At 42.7% G+C, this 21,428-nt stretch overlaps 1 protein-coding gene across 1 annotated transcript in view; it reads left to right on the forward strand.

The window, feature by feature from the left end:
* The window catches only part of LOC137300699 (serine/threonine-protein kinase N2-like), a 44,232-nt gene that overhangs the window by 17,551 nt on the left and 5,253 nt on the right, over window positions 1-21,428 (forward strand). Inside the window, exons 8-19 of the mRNA XM_067969955.1 lie at window positions 835-944; window positions 3,433-3,576; window positions 4,040-4,115; window positions 4,453-4,639; window positions 6,364-6,475; window positions 9,221-9,306; window positions 9,947-10,013; window positions 12,336-12,427; window positions 13,737-13,913; window positions 15,224-15,286; window positions 16,024-16,100; window positions 21,213-21,355. Of these exons, the coding sequence (XP_067826056.1) occupies window positions 835-944; window positions 3,433-3,576; window positions 4,040-4,115; window positions 4,453-4,639; window positions 6,364-6,475; window positions 9,221-9,306; window positions 9,947-10,013; window positions 12,336-12,427; window positions 13,737-13,913; window positions 15,224-15,286; window positions 16,024-16,100; window positions 21,213-21,355 (1,334 nt within the window). The remainder of the gene's footprint in view (window positions 1-834; window positions 945-3,432; window positions 3,577-4,039; window positions 4,116-4,452; window positions 4,640-6,363; window positions 6,476-9,220; window positions 9,307-9,946; window positions 10,014-12,335; window positions 12,428-13,736; window positions 13,914-15,223; window positions 15,287-16,023; window positions 16,101-21,212; window positions 21,356-21,428) is intronic.

The following is a 21,428-nucleotide window of genomic DNA, read 5'->3' on the forward strand; positions in this document are numbered from 1 at the left end:
GTGCTGGTGAGACCACACCTGGAGTACTGCGTACAGTTCTGGTGCCCTTATTAAAGGAAGGACATACTTGCATTGGAGGCAGTTCAGAGAAGGTTCACTAGGTTGATTCTGGGTATGGAAGGGTTGTCTTATAAGGAAAGATTGAACAGTTTGTGTCTATACTCATTGGAGTTTAGAAGAATGAGAGGAGATCTTATTGAAACATACAAGATTCTGAGGGGATTTGATAGGGTAGATGCTGAGAGGATGTTACCCCTCATGGGGTAATCTAAAACTAGGGGGCATGGTCTGAGAATAAGGGGTCGCCCATTTAAGACGGAAATGAGGAGGAATTTCTTCTCCCAGAGGGTCGTGAATCTTTGGAATTCTTTACCCCAAAAAGCTGTGGAGGCTGAGTCATTGAATACATTCAAGGCTGAGTTAGACAAATTTTTAATCAGCAAGGGAGTCAAAGGATATGGGGAAAAGGCGGGAAAGTGGAGTTGAGGTAAAAATCAGATCAGCCATGATCTCATTAAATGGTGGAGCAGGCTTGAGGGGCCGAATGGCCTACTCCTGCTCCTCTCTCTTATGGTCTTAATACTTGTGTCTCATCTTTGGTCTGCCCGTGCTTGCATCTGTGCTACCCAGAGGGCAGATAGGTGACCTGCTCCCACACACCTGTCAGTCCTTCCTTTGGCTGGCTGATGGGAGGTGCTCGGCACTGCCTAAGCAGGTCATCTCTTTCCACATTTTTTGCAGATATGTACAATAGGAACGGTGCATTGTTTGAAGGTAGTGAAAGATATTCTGAGCTTAAGAGCTAACTTTCGGCTTCTAACTTCTTTATTTCAGCTGAAGCGAGTGCTGTTCTGAAACTGGACAATCGAATCGTGGGACAAACACACTGGCGTCCAGTGAAGAATCAAGCTTGGGACCAGGCCTTCAGCATTGAACTCGACAGGGTATATTAATGACGTCAGTTGTAATTCACTTTGGTCAGCATGGTTCAATTTCAGAATTTGGGATTCTAGGTTTTATAAATGAGTAGAGTACTTAAGCAGAGGTAATAGTAAAACCTATACAGATCATTGATTGGGCTGCAGTTAGAATATTGTGGGCAGTTTTGGACACTCTATTTTAGGAAGGATGTCACGGTCAGAGAGCGGGTAAGATGACACCAGTAATGAGACTTTTGTTATGAGGACAGACTAAAGAAACTGGGGCTCTTTTCACTAGAACAGAGACAGTTAAGAGGAGAAGCAATTTTGGGGGGGGCGGGGTGGTTGTTCATGTGGAGGATCTTGATAAGTTAAATGGGGGAGAAACTATTTCTGCTGGTTAAGAGTCAATAACTAGAGTGCAGAAACTTAAGATCATCACCAAAAGAACAAGGGGAGATTTTTTTTTTAAATGCCATAGAGGATTGTTGGACATTGAATGCCTCTAACAGAAGTGGTAGAAGCAGAGCCTAGAATAGCTTTAAAAAAGGAAATGGATAAATATTTGAAAAAAAAATAAAAAAATGTTATCCTGAAAGGGCAGGAGAGTTGGGACTAAGTGGATAGCTATTTCAGAGAGCCAGCATAGGCATGTTAAGCAGAATGGCCGCCTCCTGTGCTGTGAAATTTATATCAAACGTAAACAAATAACCGAAAGAAGCATAGTGAAATATACTTGTGCAAATCTGACATAATTGCTTTCTCCATCAGCAAATCTAACTCAGTGATCCACCAGAGCTTCCTATTTGACACTGAAATACCACTGGCCCTTCCATTTGAAATTGTACTGAAACTGAAGAGTATCATAATGAGGTAGCACCTTGAAGTTATAACAGTAGAGGTCTAGACACTAATGACATATCTAAGGATAGATGACTGAATTCTGCTGGCTAAAAATGCAGTATCATTGTTGGATAACTTGCGTTATTACAGCATCTTATCGCATCTCAAACACCCCAAAGTGCTTCACATAGGCTGAATTACTGCATAACTGTTCTCTGGGAGATATACGTGAGAGCAAGCTGGGGAGACCAATGAATTTCTCTCCCTTCCCATGAGGGAATAATTGTGCTGTGCATAACTTCAAAATGGCATGGCTGAGATTAGGAATTGTGGAGTTCATCTGTTGTATAGGTGAACGTGGCAGCTATTTTTTTGGCACAATCCCACAAACAGCAATGAAATGAATGGTCTTGTTGGTTGAGGGAAGAATGTGGACCAGGACACTGGGAGAACTCCGGGCTCTTGTTTGAATAGAGCCATGGGATCTTTAGCATCCATTTCCACACTAATGCACTGAAGTGTCAGCCTAGATTATGTGCTTAAATCCTGACATGGGGCTTGAATTGGAGGAAAGAGTGCTACTAATTGAGCCAGCCTGACAGTTGGATAGTGAACAATAAACTCTTATTATAGAAAGGACTTCCTTTCCTTGAAGTTCAAAGGTGCTCCATTGAAAATCACACCTGAGGTTGCCAACCCATGCTTTGGATAATAGAACAGCTGCACCACCATCTGCCAGGGTCTTTCATAGCTGTTGTCTACTACTTTGTATATTAAGAATAATTCACTAGGTCAAGATTACCAGAATCTGCAACACTGAGCGATAACACTTTGGCCTGAAGACAAAAGCGTGCAATGTAAATTTACAATCCATGTGTATTTTTTTTTTAAAACTCAGTTTACCAAGAAAAGACATAGAGTTTGACTTGCAGTACAAAGTGAACTTGGAACATGGGACGGTGTTCTTTGGTATCTGCATACAATTTGCTGCCCCTCCTGCCACTACCAGTTCTGAAAGAGCTATTGGGCCTGGGACTGCATGGCCCTGCATCCACCAGGTCACCTCAGTAAAGATCTTACAGCTTGTAGGTTCCTCCTGTTGTCAGGCACAAAACTGATATTTGCCGTAGTCCCTGTCTTTCTCATGCTTACCTACTGAATACAGTTACAGAACCACTCTCTGTATAGAGACCCGTGAACCTCATCCAAATGTACAAGATCTGTTTTTGAGTGTCCTATACCATAGCAATCCACAAAAAAATAGCGTTGACTTTAATACAAACACTCCACAATGTACTAAGTTTTCAGTACTTGGCTTAACCACCAGCTGCAGCTTGAGAAAGTGGAAACACAGAAGGAGCACCAGCCAAAAACAAACCAAACTTATCAACTGTTAAGTATATCTGTAACTCAAATGGTTGGCTCTCTGAAGCTGTTGCAGCTATTTTACTTGATGTACTGAGATTGAACGGAACCCCTTTTTAATACTTTGTTTTTGGCAGTAAAGTTTTTAAGATGCACACTGTATGCTTAATAGTGTGTGTGAGATTTTTTATTTGGATTGCCTGATTAGCAATGTGTGTTCATACTAATCATTAACAAATAATCACTGTTTATGTTGGTGTGGCATTCAGACTTCCTCTGCGTGTTTGGTTTTCCTTCCATGTAGTCTCGTGAGTTGGAAATTGCTGTTTACTGGCGGGACTGGCGAGAGCTGTGCGCAGTAAAGTTTCTGCGACTTGAAGATTTCCTGGACAACCAGTGCCATGTGATGACTCTGTACTTGGAGCCACAGGGGGTGCTTTCTGCAGAGGTGAGTCTGTTCTTCCTCCTCTTCGTGCTTGTTGATCTCATGACATGCTGTAGGGGAGGGCAGGTGACCTAGTCCCAAGCCAATTCATATGCTACTGCATAACTCTTCTCTGGGAGGTATATGTGAGAGCAAGCTGGAGAGACCAATGAATTTCCCTACCTTCCTATGAGGGAATACTCGTGCTGTGCCCAACTGGCTGAGATCAGGAATTGTGGAGTTCATCTACAACACCAGCACTCTATGGGATGCTGTGTTTGAAGCTGAAAATGCTCTGCCATTGAAGGAGTCATGTTTAAAAATACAATCTCTCACATACTCCAATATTTCCTATTTGTGCATTAGTTTTAGCAAATTTTGTTAACGCGTTCATGAAAATATTGGGGTAGTGTTTCATTCGTAGTCTTAAGTATACTCTGAATGAAAAATTCTTGAGGACTCAACAATTATGTGTGGAATGTTGCAGGTGATCTTCTGTAACCCTGTCATTGATCAATGCCCAAAGCTACGACGACAGAATCGAATTTTCCCCAAAGAGAAAGGTGGGTACCATCAAATCTACTCGCTTGATGGTAAAATATTTCCTCATTATAGAACTCTCAAATGTAGCAGAGATATTTTTATAACACACACAGAACTGTAACTGTTTTTTGTTAACTCCCCTATAGCAGAAAAATATTTTGTTTTTTCTTTTGGATTTTTTTTTGTGGTTCAATCCTGATCCATTATAAGAAGCTGAGTGCATTAGAAGGAAGAAAAACATTGGCTGAAAGCTTGGGTGCGGTGAGGGTGCTGTGATACTTTAAGTATTTAGCCTGTGCAAAGCAAAAGGGACGGTGACTGAAAATTTTCTAACTGAAGCACCTTATCTTTTCACAGGGAAAAACTTTTTGAGAGCATCACAGATGAATATCAATATTGCCACTTGGGGGCGTCTAATGATGAGTATGCTGCCTCCTTGCAGCACCATGACAACAATGAGTCCACCATTGCCTCCGGCCGATCCCAGTTTCACGTCCCCATCTGAAGCATCGTGCAATTCCAGCGCCATGTCGCCAGAACCAAGGCAAGTTGTGTGATCTGAAGCTTTGCTGTTCTTTTGTATTTACAAGCAGAAAACCTCTTATGATCCATTAGTTCAGATGGGTTGGAATTCCAGGTCTGTCAACCTGCTTAAATGAGTCTCTGCACTCTCAGGCTGCTGTAGAGATTAGGAATACCACAGGGTTGGCATTCTGAAAGGATTAGTTCAAATCGATTGAAGGGCCTGCAACCAAACCTAATTTGTGATCTGATCTTGCAGGGCTGATGGAAGAAAGAATCAACATATTGCAACACTTCATGCTTTTTTAAATTTAAAAAACCTAGGTGAAGGGCTAAGACCAATACTGCAGGACATCAAGGTTGAACAAAGTAGAATATGGGATAAATAAAGAAGGAATGGTTAAGTGACTCCAAGCTTGGGTTTTAAATCCTGTAGCAGGAAGGGAATACTGAGGGAGGTAAGAAGCTCCACAGTTTGAGGTCAATGTGTGAGTGATGCTTACAGAATTTGTGGAGTAGTCCGCAGTCTAGGCTATACTGCCCTTGTAATCTGGTTTCCTCCTCTATTTGCAAGAACCCTGCATGGGGTGGAAATTCTCCTTTTTGCCACCAAGTTCTAGTTGCTGTGAAGAAACTTTTGTATACTCCGGTTTATTGTTAGCAGTCTTATCATGGATTTTGTTCCTCTCTGTTGCCACCAAATATCTTCCTCCAATTTTTAATAAATGGGACAGTCTAGGCTACCTCCTTCACCCTAACCGTTCTTAGCCCTGAGATTGTTGGGCAGGAGGCACGATCCGTTCAGGTGAGGATAGGCAGTGTATGCTTTTGGTTGCCCCTCTGAGATGCAGTGCACTACTTCCACGTTAATCTTCGTCTGGTAGACTGACTGCGAACTGACATTCTCTCAACTGAAACAAGCAAGCGTGAGTGGCCAGCTGCTTTTGTACTTGAGGTCCTGACCTGCTCAGCCTTTATGCACTCAACTGTTAATATTAGATTATGAAACAACATTAATAAATGAGCCAACAAAACTTTGTTTGGGTCTTTGTGTTCTAATTCATGAAATAGGAAAGGTGTAAAATATTTTGAACAAATTTAAAAACTAGCAGGATAGCCTTTTTGGAGGGTAAATCTGAGTTGATAAGTTCTCTGCCCATTGTGGAACGGAGGCAAATAAACCAGGGAGGTCCCAGTTTGACACTTTTACTGCTGAGCCAACTGATCTCCTCTGGGCAGATGTAGGAATGCCAGGCTTCACCAGAGTGCTACTGGGCCAGAAAGGGGAAAATTCAGCCAGGTACACATGCCTGATGATATCCAATGGCCCTCTGCTGAAAAGTGCACGTTTTGTGGGGACCGATCACACAAGGCTGCGATACCTGTGAACAGTAACTGTCCAGGTTCTCGCAGGAAGAATGGGCACTTGAATGAGGTATTGGAATTTGTGCCATTTTAAAAGTGTGCTAATTACAAGTAATTATAACTGTGTAACTAGGATGAGAACCTGCTGGAAAAATTTGAACATAAGTAATGAATTAGGGATGGGCAATAAATGCCGGCCTGGCCAGCGACGCCCACATCCCATGAACGAATTTTAAAAAAATTATATTTGCAGTTTCTAAAACATACGCCCTAGACCTCAGCATTTTCTAAGCGATAGTAAACATAGATAGTCTTCCATGTGTGAGATCTTGTTTATTATTTGGATCTTTTTGTTTCCATTATTTAATTGTGTATATATAGGGACTTTACACCTATCAACCTAAAGTTCAGCCCAGAGCCTCCTCCCAAGCCACCTCGGCTTTTTATAAATTGCACCTCAGAGGAAAGGATACTTACACCTGCTGATAGTCAGGTAAGAAATGCTAGTTGTTGGAGATGGGGCACAGTGGAGGGAGAGAGTAATAATAATAATAATGGTGTAATTGGTTTGGAAAGTAATAAAATGGTGACTTCTAACTTTTCTTTTATAAGGGAAAAAGTGCCTACTAAAATGCTAGGATTGTGTATGATGTGTATATTTTGAAATAAACATTTAAGTGGAGCATTTCGATTGCAGCTACATATTAACTTGCTGGAATCCAGGTGAATGTTGAGGAGCAGGGAGCTTTCCTTTTTTTTTAATTCGTTCGTGGGATGTGGGCTTCGCTGGCAAGGCCAGCATTTATTGCCCATCGCTAATTGCCCTTGAGAAGGTGGTGGTGGTGAGCCGCCGCCTTGAACCGCTGCAGTCTGTGTGGTGAAGGTTCTCCCACAGTGCTGTTAGGTAGGGCGTTCCAGGATTTTGACCCAGGAGCTCCCTACCTAACATCCCTGCCAACATTCCTCCCTCAACCAGCACCACTTAAAAATAGATTAACTAGTCACTTCATCTCGTTGCTGGGCGCAAACTGACTATTGAGGTGGTCTATGTAAGTGACTGCATTTCAAAGTACTTCATTGTTTGTGAAGTATTTTGGGATGTTTCTGATCGATTAGGTGCTATATAACTACCAGTAGCTTCTTTCTTAAGTAGTTGCTTAATATTTACAATTACAAACTTAATATTACAACTAATATTTAGTTGCTTAACCATAATTTTTTAAAATTCGTTTATGGGATGTGGGCGTCGCTGGTGAGGCCAGCATTTATTGCCCATCCCTAATTGCCCTTGCGAAGGTGGTGGTGAGCTGCCTTCTTGAACTGCCGCGGTCCGTGTGGTGAAGGTTCACCCACAGTGTTGTTAGGGAGTTCCAGGATTTTGACCCAGCGACGATGAAGGAACGGCGATATATTTCCAAGTCGGGATGGTGTGTGACTTGGAGGGGAACGTGCAGGTGGTGTTGTTCCCATGTGCCTGTTGCCCTTGTCCTTCTAGGTGGTTGAGGTCGCGGGTTTGGGAGGTGCTGTCGAAGAAGCCTTGGCGAGTTGCTGCAGTGCATCCTGTGGATGGTACACAATGCAGCCACAGTGTGCCGGTGGTGAGGGGAGTGAATGGCACCACCCTAAACAATCAAGTCGGCTGCTTTGTCCTGGATGTTGTCAAGCTTCTTGAGTGTTGTTGGAGCTGCACTCGTCCAGGCAAGTGGAGAGTATTCCATCACACTCCATACTTGTGCCTTGTAGATGGTGGAAAGGCTTTGGGGAGTCAGGAGGTGAATCACTCGCCGCAGAATACCCAGCCTCTGACCTGCTCTTGTAGCCACAGTATTTATGTGGCTGGTCCAGTTAAGTTTCTGGTCAATGGTGACCCACAGGATGTTGATGGTGAGGGATTCGGCGATGGTAATGCCATTGAACGTCAAGGGGAGGTGGTTAGACACACTCTTGTTGGAGATGGTCATTGCCTGGCACTTGTCTGGCACGAATGTTACTTGCCACTTATCGGCCCAAGCCTGGATATTGTCCAGGTCTTGCTGCATGCGGGCATGGACTGCTTCATTATCTGAGGGATGTGCTGTACTGTATGTGGTGGAATGCAAGTCCATAATCTTGGCTGGGCTGAGCTTGAAATATTTCCCCATAAGGAAGGAAGGAGAGCTCTGTTCACTCCTCCCTTCCCCTGGGATGACTGTTGATAAAGGCAATATAGTTAAGCCATACTGACCATAACGCCCAGGTTTGATTCCTGATCTCTGCTGGGGCATTGATTAGGATAGTACAAATGACACTAGTATTCCAACAATACTGGTGTTTAATTGAATGAGTGGGAAATACTCGAGCAATAAATTATGAATAATCACTCTTCTTGCTCCGAATCACACCACTACTGTTGTCATTTTGGATTTTCAGGATGGTAGTTAGACAGCTCTCTGTGGTTTTATTAACCTCCATGGAGCTAATTTTAAATGTTTTTAAAAGTACTAGAGAAAAGTATTTTGTAAACACGAGAGCACTGGGATACCCAATTTATTCGGAATGAGGAGCAGTTTTCTAAAACTTGAGTTATTGGGCAATTTAAAGTCATGCAATAAATGAATAGCATCAATGCTGCCTATATTGTCTGCCTATCGCTTTAAGCCATAGAGATAAACTTGGGAAAGTGAATGTTTTCCTGGTGTAGTGATGTTAATGTTGGGACATTCTGCAAAGACTTTTATGCTCCATCAGATATGTACAGCATTTGACCCACTGTAAACATCTCATGTTGACGTATGTAAAGAGAAAAATATGGACTCTTAAATGACTTGAATTTATACAGTGAGCAGCAGAGCAATACTGAAAAGTCTAAGTTTCGATCCTCAGCCTGTTCTTGCCTAGCTGATCCTCACTGGATGAGGGAGGGGGGAAAACCAGTTAGGAGTCACTATCCAGGAAAGCGCATATTTGGATGTTCAATAATGGCATGAACAGGCTTAGCTGTGATGTTCCTGCAATCAATTAGCCTGCCACATGAATAATGATCACTGGGTGAGGTACAGAAGGGTGAATGGTGCCCACGGAACCAATACTCCATTAAGGAGGGGGAGAAGTGGAAATGTACGCCATTTCCTTGCATTGACATCCCTCAACCTGACCACAATTTCTCTTTTTTGGGGTGGGGAGAAGAGGAATATCTTAACTTTCTTTTCTACTGCAATTGTGCTTGTTCAGATTATTGAGCTGTTCTGTTTTTTTGTAGAGTGCAATCAGAAATGGTACAGTGGCAATAACTCAACAGACTGACCAAGCCCCTGAGATACCAAATCAAGCACGGGTTACACCGAGGTAAGAGGTGACCATTATCATTGCTTTATATGTCTATACAGGTAGGTAGCTTAAGTAGATCGAGTTACAAGAAGTTGACTTCATTTTAGTGGGATTTCATTAGCTTGGATCTTGATCTTATGTCTTCCGAAGATAAACCTTCATTTGGTCAATTTTACATACTTTTTCATAGCCAGGTGCTGGATTGCTCCTCTATACTTTTGTTGTTACCTCTGGGACTTAACTCCAGCCTTTTTTTGTGTCTGTATTGATTTCTCTTTTCCCCCGCCCCCTCCCTGAAAGCTCTGACTTGTACTGGGGTATGATTCCGTGGATGCTTGCAGTCCTTCACTATCTCGCCCAAGTGACCATTATTCATGTATGAGCCTAGACAGTAAGTGCTGTCGGGCTGTTCCACTTTGCTGGAGGAAGACAGTGCGCAGCACATCAGTCAGCACCTGAAACGTAGGTTAATGTTTTGAATGAGGTTCTTCACCAGAACCACTGCAATGTTAACCTCCCCCTCTTATGTTTTATTTTCAGATGCTAATTGGCTTCCTGTGCATTTTCAGCATTTGCTGTCAAAACTAGTTAATAGTTATTATCAGTTAAGTATTGTTGCAATCCTTACTAAAAAAGAAATTCCAATGTCTCCTTGCAGAAAGCAGACCTTGCATATTGAAGATTTCTGTTGTGTTGCCTTGCTGGGACGGGGTCACTTTGGAAAGGTATGGGGACATTTGTGATGAATTGGCAGTTTCGGTCATCTTTCTAATAAAGTTTATTTTTCAGTGTCTTGCTACTTGCCGTCTGTTTAAATGTGAATTACTACTCTCTGCTTCTGCAGGTTTCAGACACTAGACAGTATGGTCTAGTGTGCAAAAGGCCATTTACACGGCACTGATATGGGGTTTACTTGCTTGTTGTGTTTTTGACATTTATAGGTTTCTGCTATGGGAAAAAAAATGGTTTAATTTGCTGATGTCTGTTAACTGCAGAGTCCTTAGCATTAGTATGTCAGTAGCATACCTTGTAACTGTCTGGTTAAGTTTACAAGCCTGTAGTTTACAGGCTTTGAGGTTTAAAGGATGCTAGCAATTTCCCCAACCAGCAAATATCCTTATTATTTGACATTGTGGATTTTTAAAGTATCTGATTGGCAGCCCTGAGTTGGACAAATGTTTTAATTTCCTTTCTTCTGGAATATATGTATCTTGGGCTGTATTTGAGACAGACAGCAGTAGGGCCGGCCAGAGATTCCATGGTAGCTGTTATAGATTTGTGTCTGGTATAGATACCTTCTTGGGTTCAAGGACATCAGTCGTTCCCATAAGTAGACTGAGCATCTTACTGTTGTGAGTTGACTCGTATTGCCCTGTATGTACTTGTATTATAGTAGAATCCACGGTTGTAGCACTGAAAATCCATTTGTGATATGGATAGCATCTACGTATCTTTCGCACGCACATGTATTTATTATATCCCTCCAAAGGTGGACCGGTTTAACACTAGATGAGACAAAGCTTGGTTTTGAATTGTTAAATAGCTTTATTCCTCAGTACAATGAACATATATAGCAATGGTTACGATGAGAGTCATAGTTGAAATAGTACAACTTATCTCTGTGTGATAAGATAAGAATGAACATACTGTGCGATCCCACCTCAGAGGGTTGCCATGCTTGACTTGGACTAACTCCTCTGTATTCTGTCCTATAACCCAGGGCAGAACCTTTTTTTTTCTCTCTCTCTCTTCTGTTCCCACCCCCCCTCCCCCACACCTACAGTCTCCTGTCTTTTAACCTTCTCGCAGTACCTTGCTGTCCGACTGTGTTTGGTGTCCGTGTTTAGTTTTAAAAGCCCCTCTTTATCAAAAAGCATGCCCCTGTTCTACTCCCCCCCCCCCCCCCCCCCCCCCCCTCACAGGCCGACCGATGAAAGGGTTTTCCAACACTATGGTGAGAGGTGTCTTTCTGAAAGCCAGACAAGTTAACTAATTGCTTATTGTTTAGACTCTGGGAGAAACAACTTCCATTTAACATATTAACCACCTTTTTGTCCAGGTACCTCCTTTTTTCCAAACTCATGAGAATACATGTTGTTTTTAAAAACTCAGCATTAAAAGTAACTTATTTTTTCCCCCCAAAATCCTTTCTATGCAAAAATGGTCAAAAAACCCAGAAATGTGATTGGGAACAACCACATCAGATATGGGGGAATATTTTAAGGTTCAGTTTTATGTTAAGTATTGGTGCAGGAGAAGTGCCTTTGTTTTCAATATTGTGAGGCGAACAGTAAAATCTGTAATTACTGTTCATTTATCTAGTTACTGTTCATCTGAGTAGTAGCTTGTAGCCTGAGCCACGTTCTAAAAGTGTTTATTCTTCCACCTTCTGAAGTTGGGCAACTTCGGAAACTTAGCCCTTGACACATATCCAGTAAGCCGAAACACAGCAATAAGAATTCTCTGATCAACCCCTGGGCTTGCTACGTTTACCTAATATTAGGCAAGTTAAGACAAACGGGTGGAAGCAAGTGAGTGGCCTATGACTGTGCTGAATCCAAAGGAAAATATCTGGTGTAAAAACCCATTCTAAAGCACAGCTGTATGGCAGATAAAAGTGTACAGTCAATATGTGTTAAAATAACAAGAGTCTAGAGTTTGTATAAGAATGTTTGTTTATCCTGGGTTCCCTCTGTTGGTACAGCAAGTTTTATCTATTGCACCTCGGAGTCAAGTGGACCAGGAGGTCCCCGTTTCATCGCCTGGTCTGTGTTGAGTTAGCTGATCTCGGTGCACGGGGAGGGAAGGAGGTAATTTAGAAGCACCACAGTTGGCCCTTAGGTTCAGGAGGGGAAAATTGATCGCAGTTCCTATGCCCCTGCTGAAAGTGTGTGTATGGGTGTGCGTATGTATATGTGCTACGGTGGGGATGAAAACATGACTTTTGACACCCCTGGGATCTTTTTGCACACTAAGGTATAGGGACCTCACTTTCAGAAACCAGTGGGTTCCAGTACTTCTGTTCTAACTAATTTGCTCTATCCTAGGTGCTGCTAGCAGAATATAAGTTGACTAAGAAAATGTTTGCTATTAAAGCCTTGAAGAAAGGAAATGTAGTGTGTCGGGATGAAGTGGACAGGTGGGTGTTTGCTACCAGTGCAACAGGGAGAGTTTATTTTTTCTCTCTGAATTTTCTCCATTTCCCCATCTCTCCTGAAGGCGTTGACTGATTGTTGCCTGGGATACAGTGCCACAGGTATCAGATGCCCTCAAGTACCTGTTATTCTTGCAGATTGACTCTAGTCAGTGATCGCTACTGGAAGGTGAACATACATCAATGTCAGTCAGTTTTGATTTTGGCAAACTATTTGACTGCAGGGAGCATCACGATCAAGCCTGACCCTGATGCATGTGCACTTTTCAGCAGTGGGTAAGACATCAAGAGCAGAAATCCTGGCTGACTTTTTTTTTTCTCCTGAATCTAAGATCAGCACAGACTGGGGATCGAACTGTGGTCCTTCCTGGTCTCTGTGGCTCAACTATATGCTGGATAAACTCACTGATCCAATGGGGAAGGGAGCAACAGGGAAGGTTACAGTTTATTTTCTTTTTTTAAACTTCCCTGTGACCGTAGACTCTGCTAATCTGGAATCAGTTCAAATTCCCTGGGGTGAGATGAAGAACATTTGTTTTTCCCCTTCTTATGTGGCATGTCATTGGGTGGCCTGACTGAGAATTATTCTAACTCGTGGATTTGAGTGATGGGATAATTATGATCTATAATGTGCTTGAGACATAACTCTTGAAATCATTTGATTCATAGCTGTCACTGATTCAAATGCTTTAATAACTTTGGTGCAATAATTCCTCACTTGGTTTTGTTCCCATTCACTGCTGCTGCAAAAATTCATAAAGGGGGAGAATAAGAAAGTGAAGAGAAAATAGAACTTGCAAACTATATGTGGAAGAGGTGAGAAGTGCTTTAACCTTTAAAGAGCAACATTTTGAGTATATTTTATATATGTAAATAAATGCCTTCTGGAAGTCAATATAGACACTCCCCTATCCACCATGCTAGTGACCTCTTCAAAAAAAAATTCAACGCGGTTAGTCAGACATGACCTATCGCCCTGTATATTTTGTTCATGATCAGGTGACTGCATTCTGGGGTTTTCATTTGAGTTTTGGGTTTCCATTCTGTGATCCCTCTGCTGACTGAATAAGTCAAATTCTGTTTTTATTACATGGATTACAGGATTTTTACCAGCGTTTTGGGGGAGATTCCATTCATTTTTCTGTGAAAACCATAAATCAGTCCCTTACTCATTGTTAACAGTTTATCGTTTCTTGTTTAGACTAAATGTTACATTAAAATGCTATTTGCTCTGCATAAATATGCTGAACTGAATTCACCATCCCTTATATCTGTTATTGCCTTCTATTTTTAGCCTGATGTGTGAGAAGCGAATCTTTGAGACAGCGAACTCTGCAAAGCACCCTTTCCTTGTAAACCTCTTTGCGTGCTTTCAAACCAAAGACCACGTTTGCTTTGTGATGGAGTATGCACCTGGAGGAGACCTAATGATGCACATTCGTTCCAATGTCTTCTCTGAACCCCAAGCTCGGTAAGTGGTCCATGAGAATTTGGAAACTGATCAAATGCATTGCATTGTGATGTGGACGTTAGGAGGTAAGACACTCAGTCAGCTCAAGGGAGCATAAAGTAAGTGCTATTCATACAGACATGAAAAGAGAGATGAGAAAAGCCATCAGTGCTCACCCATCCACTAGACAGTGCAATCTTGTGCACCACCCTCTCCAATCACTAGTAATTCTAACTCTAGAGAAAGAAATAGAAGGACAATTTAGGGGGAAATAGCTTCCGGACTCCGTAGCAAGCTGCAGGAAACTGTGGTTAGCTGTGACTATCACCACTAGTAGAACTTATCTAACTCGCACCCTCTTGATATGTGGCACTATCCTCTTGCGTCAGGAATGCGCCATGGCACTTCTTCATGGACTGGAGCACAACCCATACTTGTTACAGCTGCCAGAGGCTCGTTCTAAAGAATGTCAGCTTTCTGTTGAGAGAAATATTTTTTGGCATGTAACTTAACTCTTGCCTATGTATTTTTAGGTATGTCCTCCAATCCTATTGCTATCCATTTTGATTATTTCATCTAAATCCACTATATCCAATCATTTTAAAAACCTCAATAGTATCTGGCCCGAGCCTATTTTTATTTGGTAAATAACCCTAACTGTCTCAAATTTATCCTTGTAACAGTTAGTAGTCAGATGATAAATTTATCAATAGTAGCTAGAACTAGCAAAAAATATGTTGCCCTACTGAAGGAGGAAAAATAAACTTGGTACAAACGATGGGATGAAATGATTTAGCTATTTGAGAGACTAAGTACACTTGGGTTATGTTCCCTCATGTTCAGGGGAATAAGAGGTGATCAGATTGTGTTGAAATAATGAAGGGGAATGACAAATTAGTGAATGATGACTGCTCTCAAGTAGAGGAATCCAGAACAAGGGAACATTAAATTCACACTAAGTCAGTTAAAAGCAAACCCAGAAAAAAATTGTTCAAATAAAGGGTTGTGACAATCTGGAATACACTGTTCACAAGATCTTAGATATAGAATGAATTGAGTTGTTTAAAGGGAGATAGATAATTACTTGGAAGTAGGGATATGGAAACGGTGTGGAGAATTGGAATTAAAAAGATAAAAAGCTGCCAGGACACTCAGTGATGGAGTAGAATCAATAGACTGAATAACCTCCGACTTTTCCTGTGACTTTGCTCAATGTTGTCTTTATTGTAGGTAGGATGATGGGTTTGGTAAGTATCTATGTGCATTTATTATTGTAATCAAATTGTCTTTGGATTAGTGAGTGATCTGATTCTTTTGTTGTATTTCTCCAGGTTTTATGCAGCCTGTGTTATCCTTGGATTACAATTTCTGCATGAGAAAAGTATAGTTTACAGGTAACCATGGCTTAAATACACTGATGGTCTTGTTAACTCTTCATTAGCTTAATGTCATTTTTGAAGAATCTGTACATAAGGTGAGTTTAGAAACTGTTTCATTAGAGAATTGTACACTCTTTCCATGGGATAGAAAGTTCACACCTTAGCCTTGACTGTTATGCCAGCTTACTTGCCATTATTGAGTGATTCTTGCCAATTCCCATCCCAGCCACTACGAGGGCCAATACGGGAGGAAAAAATAATTTGGAAAATTCCTCTCTGATCCCCTCGAGCGATCGACAGCAGTCCAGGAGATCACATGGACCTAGTGTTATCTATAAGGAAACTTGCCTTCTATTTGATGCGATCTCTGCCCCAGACAAGAACCGGTCCAGCTCTCTCCTGAGGGCAGAGAGTGGTACCCACCACACCAGCCGGCAACGCATTCCAGAGGCTCACTACTCTCTGGGGGGAAAAGACGAATCGCCCAACATCCAATCTATTCCTACTCTTGCATAGTTTAAACTTGTGTCCCCGGTCCTCCCCAAAATACATTCACTTATGATGGCTTCTGTTGGCATTTTCAACTATTGCAAATTGCTGCACTGGTGGGAACATTTTACGATCAAGTGATTGAAGGCTTACCAAGAATGTATTTGATTTATGTAATCGTTTGCATTCACTTCTACTTGCAGTGTAATAAACATTACTGAATGTTCAGATCTGTACCTGATTTTTGCCTCTATCTTTCATAGGGATCTGAAGTTGGACAATTTGTTGATGGATGCTGAAGGTTATGTTAAAATTAGTGACTTTGGGCTCTGCAAAGAAGGTAGGCTTGCTTGTTTGAGAGAAGTAAGCAAACTATGTTAAATAATTGTTTAATGTAGAGTTCTGATGAAGGGTAAACACCCTGAAACATCATGATTGTCTTTTCTCTTTACAGATACTGACCTGCTGTGCATTTCCAGCATTTTCCCATTTTCCATTTTTCCTTTTTCATTTTAAATAATGGGCCCTCGGCTTCCCCAATGCCCCAGTGATTAGAGGCACCAGCCAGTGTAGCACTAAACTACACAAACAGGGAATGACCCCAGTTTAATTCTCGGTCTGTGTGGAGTTGGTTGATTGCTACCAAGCTAGCATTTGGGGCACAATTGCCCTCCACACCTGGGGGGGCGGGGGAGCCAAGGTTCCCACTTCTGGTTTGGGGTGGGGGGGGGGGGGGGTGTATGTGTAGATATCAAATGGGAAGAGCATCGGGCTTGACTGTGATGTCCCCATGCTTGAATAGCCTGGCACCACTCCACTGTCCAGGCTGAGAAATGAAGAATGGCAGCATGAGTAAAGTACTAGAGAGCCGTAGAATCATCGCTAGCAAGAGTCAGCCCCCTTTTGAGAGAAGGAAGGGAAATTGAAGAATACTTTGGAGAAAATGTAATTTATTAGTTGATCTTAAAAAGAAGAATGTACTTGGTTGAGAAGTTGTAAAAGTTACAGGAGCGTTACCTCAAGATAATATTAACTGGGATACTCAGAGTGTAAAAGGGTTAGAGGGTACAAAATTCTTAACGTGCATCCAGGAGAGCTTTTTGAGCCAGCATGTAGAAAGTCCTACAAGAGAGGGGGCGGTACTGGACCTAATTCTAGGGAATGTGGCCGGCCAAGTGGAAGAAGTGCTAGTAGGTGAGCACTTTGGTGACAGTGACCATAATTCGGTGAGATTTAAGGTGGTCATGGAAAAGGACAGGGAGGGGCCGGAAATAAAGGTTCTAAATTGGGGGAAGGCCGATTTTAATAGGATAAGGCAGGATCTGGCCAAAATGGACTGGGATCAGTTGCTTGTAGGAAAATCCGCATCGGAGCAATGGGAGCCTTTCAGAAGGGAGATTGAGACCATACAATGGCAACATGTTCCCGTAAAGGTCAAGGGTGGTTCCAAGAACTCCAGGGAACCTTGGATGTCAGGGGATATACGAGAATGGATTAGGAAAAAAAGGAGGGCTTTTGGCAGATACAAAAGGCTAAAGACGGAGGAAGCCCTAGAGGAGTACAAAAAGTGCAGGGGGATACTTAAAAAAAGAAATTAGGAGATCAAGGAGGGGCCATGAAATAACACTGGCGAGCAAAATAAAGGAAAATCCTAAGATGTTTTATAAGTATATTAAGGGTAAGAGGATGACTAGGGAAAAAATAGGGCCCATTAGGGACAAAAATGGCAATCTGTGTGTGGAGCCGGCAGATGTAGGAGGGGTTCTAAATGAATTTTTTGCATCTGTTTTCACTATGGAGAAGGACGATGTAGACATAGAAATACGGCAGGGGGACTGTGATATACTCGAACATATTAACATCGAGCGGGAGGAGGTATTGGCGGTTTTAGCAGGCCTAAAAATGGATAAATCCCCAGGCCCGGACGAAATGTATCCCAGGCTACTGAGTGAGGCAAAGGAGGAGATTGCGGGGGCTCTAACACATATATTCAGAACCTCTCTGGCCACAGGGGATGTGCCAGAGGACTGGAGAACCGCTAATGTAGTACCATTATTCAAGAAGAGGAGTAGGGAAAAACCGGGGAACTACAGGCCAGTGAACCTAACATCAGTGGTAGGAAAATTATTGGAAAAAATTCTGAAGGACAAAATTAGTCTCCACTTGGAGAAGCATGGATTAATGAGGGATAGTCAATATGGCTTTGTCAAGGGAAGATCATGTATGACTAATTTGATTGAATTTTTTGAGGGGGTGACTAGGCTTGTGGATGAGGGTAACGCAGTGGATGTGGTATACATGGATTTCAGTAAGGCCTTCGATAAAGTCCCGCACAGGAGACTGGTCAAGAAGGTACGAGCCCATGGAATCCAGGGTGCCTTGGCACTTTGGATACAAAACTGGCTTAGTGGCAGAAGGCAGAGGGTGATGGTCGAAGGTTGTTTTTGTGACTGGAAGCCTGTGGCCAGTGGGGTACCACAGGGATCGGTGCTGGGTCCCTTGCTGTTTGTGGTCTACATTAACGACTTGGATATGAATGTAAAAGGTATGATCAGTAAGTTCGCTGATGATACAAAAATTGGTAGGGTGGTAAATAGCGAGGAGGATAGCCTCAGTCTGCAGGACGATATAGATGGGTTGGTCAGATGGGCGGAACAGTGGCAAATGGAATTTAACCCGGAAAAGTGCGAGGTGATGCACTTTGGAGGGACTAACAAGGCAAGGGACTACACAATGAATGGGAGGACCCTAGGCAAGACAGAGGGTCAGAGGGATCTTGGTGTGCAAGTTCACAGATCCCTGAAGGCGGCGGAACAGGTAGATAAGGTGGTAAAGAAGGCATATGGGATACTTGCCTTTATTAGCCGAGGCATAGAATATAAGAGCAAGGAGGTTATGATGGAGCTGTATAAAACACTGGTTAGGCCACAGCTGGAGTACTGTGTGCAGTTCTGGTCGCCACACTACAGGAAGGATGTGATCGCTTTGGAGAGGGTGCAGAGGAGATTCACCAGGATGTTACCAGGGCTGGAGCGCTTCAGCTATGATGAGAGACTGGGAAGATTGGGTTTGTTTTCCTTGGAGCAGAGGAGGCTGAGGGGGGACATGATTGAGATGTACAAAATTATGAGGGGCACAGATAGGATGGATACTAAGGAGCTTTTTCCCTTCATTGAGGGTTCTATAACAAGGGGGCATAGATTCAAGGTAAAAGGCAGGAGGTTTAGAGGGGATTTGAGAAAGAACTTTTTCACCCAGAGGGTGGTTGGAGTCTGGAACTCACTGCCTGAAAGGGTTGTGGAGGCAGGAACCCTCACAACATTCAAGAAGCATTTGGATGAGCACTTGAAATGCCATAGCATACAAGGCTACGGACCAAATGCTGGAATATGGGATTAGATTAGACAGGGCTTGATGGCCGGCGCGGACACGATGGGCCGAAGGGCCTCTATCCGTGCTGTATAACTCTATGACTCTATAATCAATAAAGTTAAATATTTTTGTAAGAATAGACAGTGTTGAAGTGGTGGCGGATTTGGATCCCAGACCAAAGGCTAACTTTGAATCCTAGCTTTTAGCTGATATTTGAGCTCTTTACTTGTTTATAAAAAGGGTATAGAGGCACTGGAGAAGGTGCAAAAAAGATTTACAAGGATGATACCAGAACTGAGAGGTTATACCTATTAGGAAAGATTGAACAGGCTGGGGCTCTTTTCTCTAGATCGAGGCCTTTAAGATTATGAAAGGATTTGATAGGATAGACGTAGAGAAGATGTTTCCACTTACGGGGGAGACCAGAACTAGGGGACATAAATATAATAGTCAATAATAAATCCAATAGGGAATTCAGGAGAAACTTATTTACCTGGAGAGTGGTGAGAATGTGGAACTCGCTACCACAAGGATTAGTTGAGGCGACTAGCATAGATACATTTAAGGGGAAGCGAGATAAACACATGAGGGAGAAAGGAATAGAAGGTTATGTTGATGGGGTTAGATGAAGAAAGGTTGGGAGGAGGCTCGTGTGGAGCATAAACACCGACATGGACCTGTGGGCCGAATAGCCTGTTTCTGTGCTGTACATTCTTTATCATGACACTTCCCCTTGTTCTCAATCAAACTACTAGATGGAGCTCTTTACAACAGGGGGTTTCTCGGGTGCAAAATACAGGAGTGGCAATTGTGGCTCACACTGTCTTGTTCACTAAGCGACAGGACAAACCAAGGAGGGACTCCAGCAAAAACTGTTGGCTTTTAGCAACACTTTCTTCTGGCAGCTGAACACTGCCTGATGAATGCTCTTTTTTTTAACCTCACTCATTCTCATCAATTAAGTACAAATGCTGTCCTACATATTCTTTCCATCTCCTGTATCCTCACTGTTGAAACCCAAGCTCATTGCAATGATCCCTACTCTAATTCCTCATTTGCCAGAACTTCAAAACTCTGCAATTCCTCCCCTCCCTCTATTGTCTCGTGCGCCTGCAAACGACAGTTTTAAGTTTGGTGTCTCCTTACCACCACAGCTTGATTTATCTGATAGTCTCACTCTCTTCTGCAATCCTGGTGGCGCCCTGTGTTTTGGGGCGTGTCCCTCTACCTTGGATTGTCTATATATTTATAATCCATCAATTTCAGAAGTTTATAGCCTACTGCTTATACATTTTCTTTAATTTTGTTAAACATTCAAGTGTGAAATTGAAATAAATTAACATGTAGATAGGTCGCCGTGGGGGCCCGGCGTCTCCCGGTCACTCTGGTCTCCTGAAACTTGCTTGATTGTTTTCAGGGATTAGAGAGGAATTTCCCAGAGTTTTTTCCTAAGTTGGCTAAAGTTGTTTTTTTTTGCCTTTTCTGGGGAGATTGAGAGGCTGGGTGGCGGTGGAAATGGCAGTGATGTTGTGTCAGAATGTTATACCCTGCTGGGACGGGACAGGCTTGATGGACCAGCTGGACTTTTCTTGTAACTGTGACATTTCTTCATTTTTAAAAAAAAGTGTGCTGCAATATGTTGATGCTGCAGTGTGCTCAATCCCTGAGCAGTTAGACACTGGTCCTGTCTCTGACTACTGGGATTCAGCCAAAGGAGGAGTTCTTGATCCCAGCTGTCCTATTGTGGGAGGCACCGAGTGGACCCCACAGGTTGACAGGGAAAATACAAGAGCTGGTTACTCCACAGTAGATGCTTTGAGAGCAGGATTCCTTCCCATCCTGTTGGTCAGGAATGGTGCAAGAAGAAAAAGTAAAATAATGTAACTTCAGTTACACAAAAAGATGCCAGAGCCCAAACGAAGGTTTATGCCACACTGGAATGGTTTTTTTTACAAGCTGTTGAAGGAATTAAACTCTAACGGGCTGTGACTGACTGACCCTCCTAGGCAGTTGTCGTCTTGTCTGTCTCAAGTATACAAGTTCATTATTAATACAGTAATTGAAATGTGTCTGTTTGCAGGAATGGGTTTTAGTGATCACACAAACACGTTTTGTGGAACCCCGGAATTCCTGGCTCCGGAGGTGCTGACTGAGACCTCATACACACGAGCGGTCGACTGGTGGGGTCTGGGAGTCCTCATTTATGAAATGCTGGTGGGAGAGGTGAGATCTTTGACAGTTCCTAGAGCAGTGTGCTATGCAGTTTGGTGCCTGTGATGGCCACCCCCCCCCACCC

This window comes from Heptranchias perlo, chromosome 31 (assembly GCF_035084215.1).
Source record: "Heptranchias perlo isolate sHepPer1 chromosome 31, sHepPer1.hap1, whole genome shotgun sequence".
Taxonomy (NCBI): Eukaryota; Metazoa; Chordata; class Chondrichthyes; order Hexanchiformes; family Hexanchidae; genus Heptranchias; species Heptranchias perlo.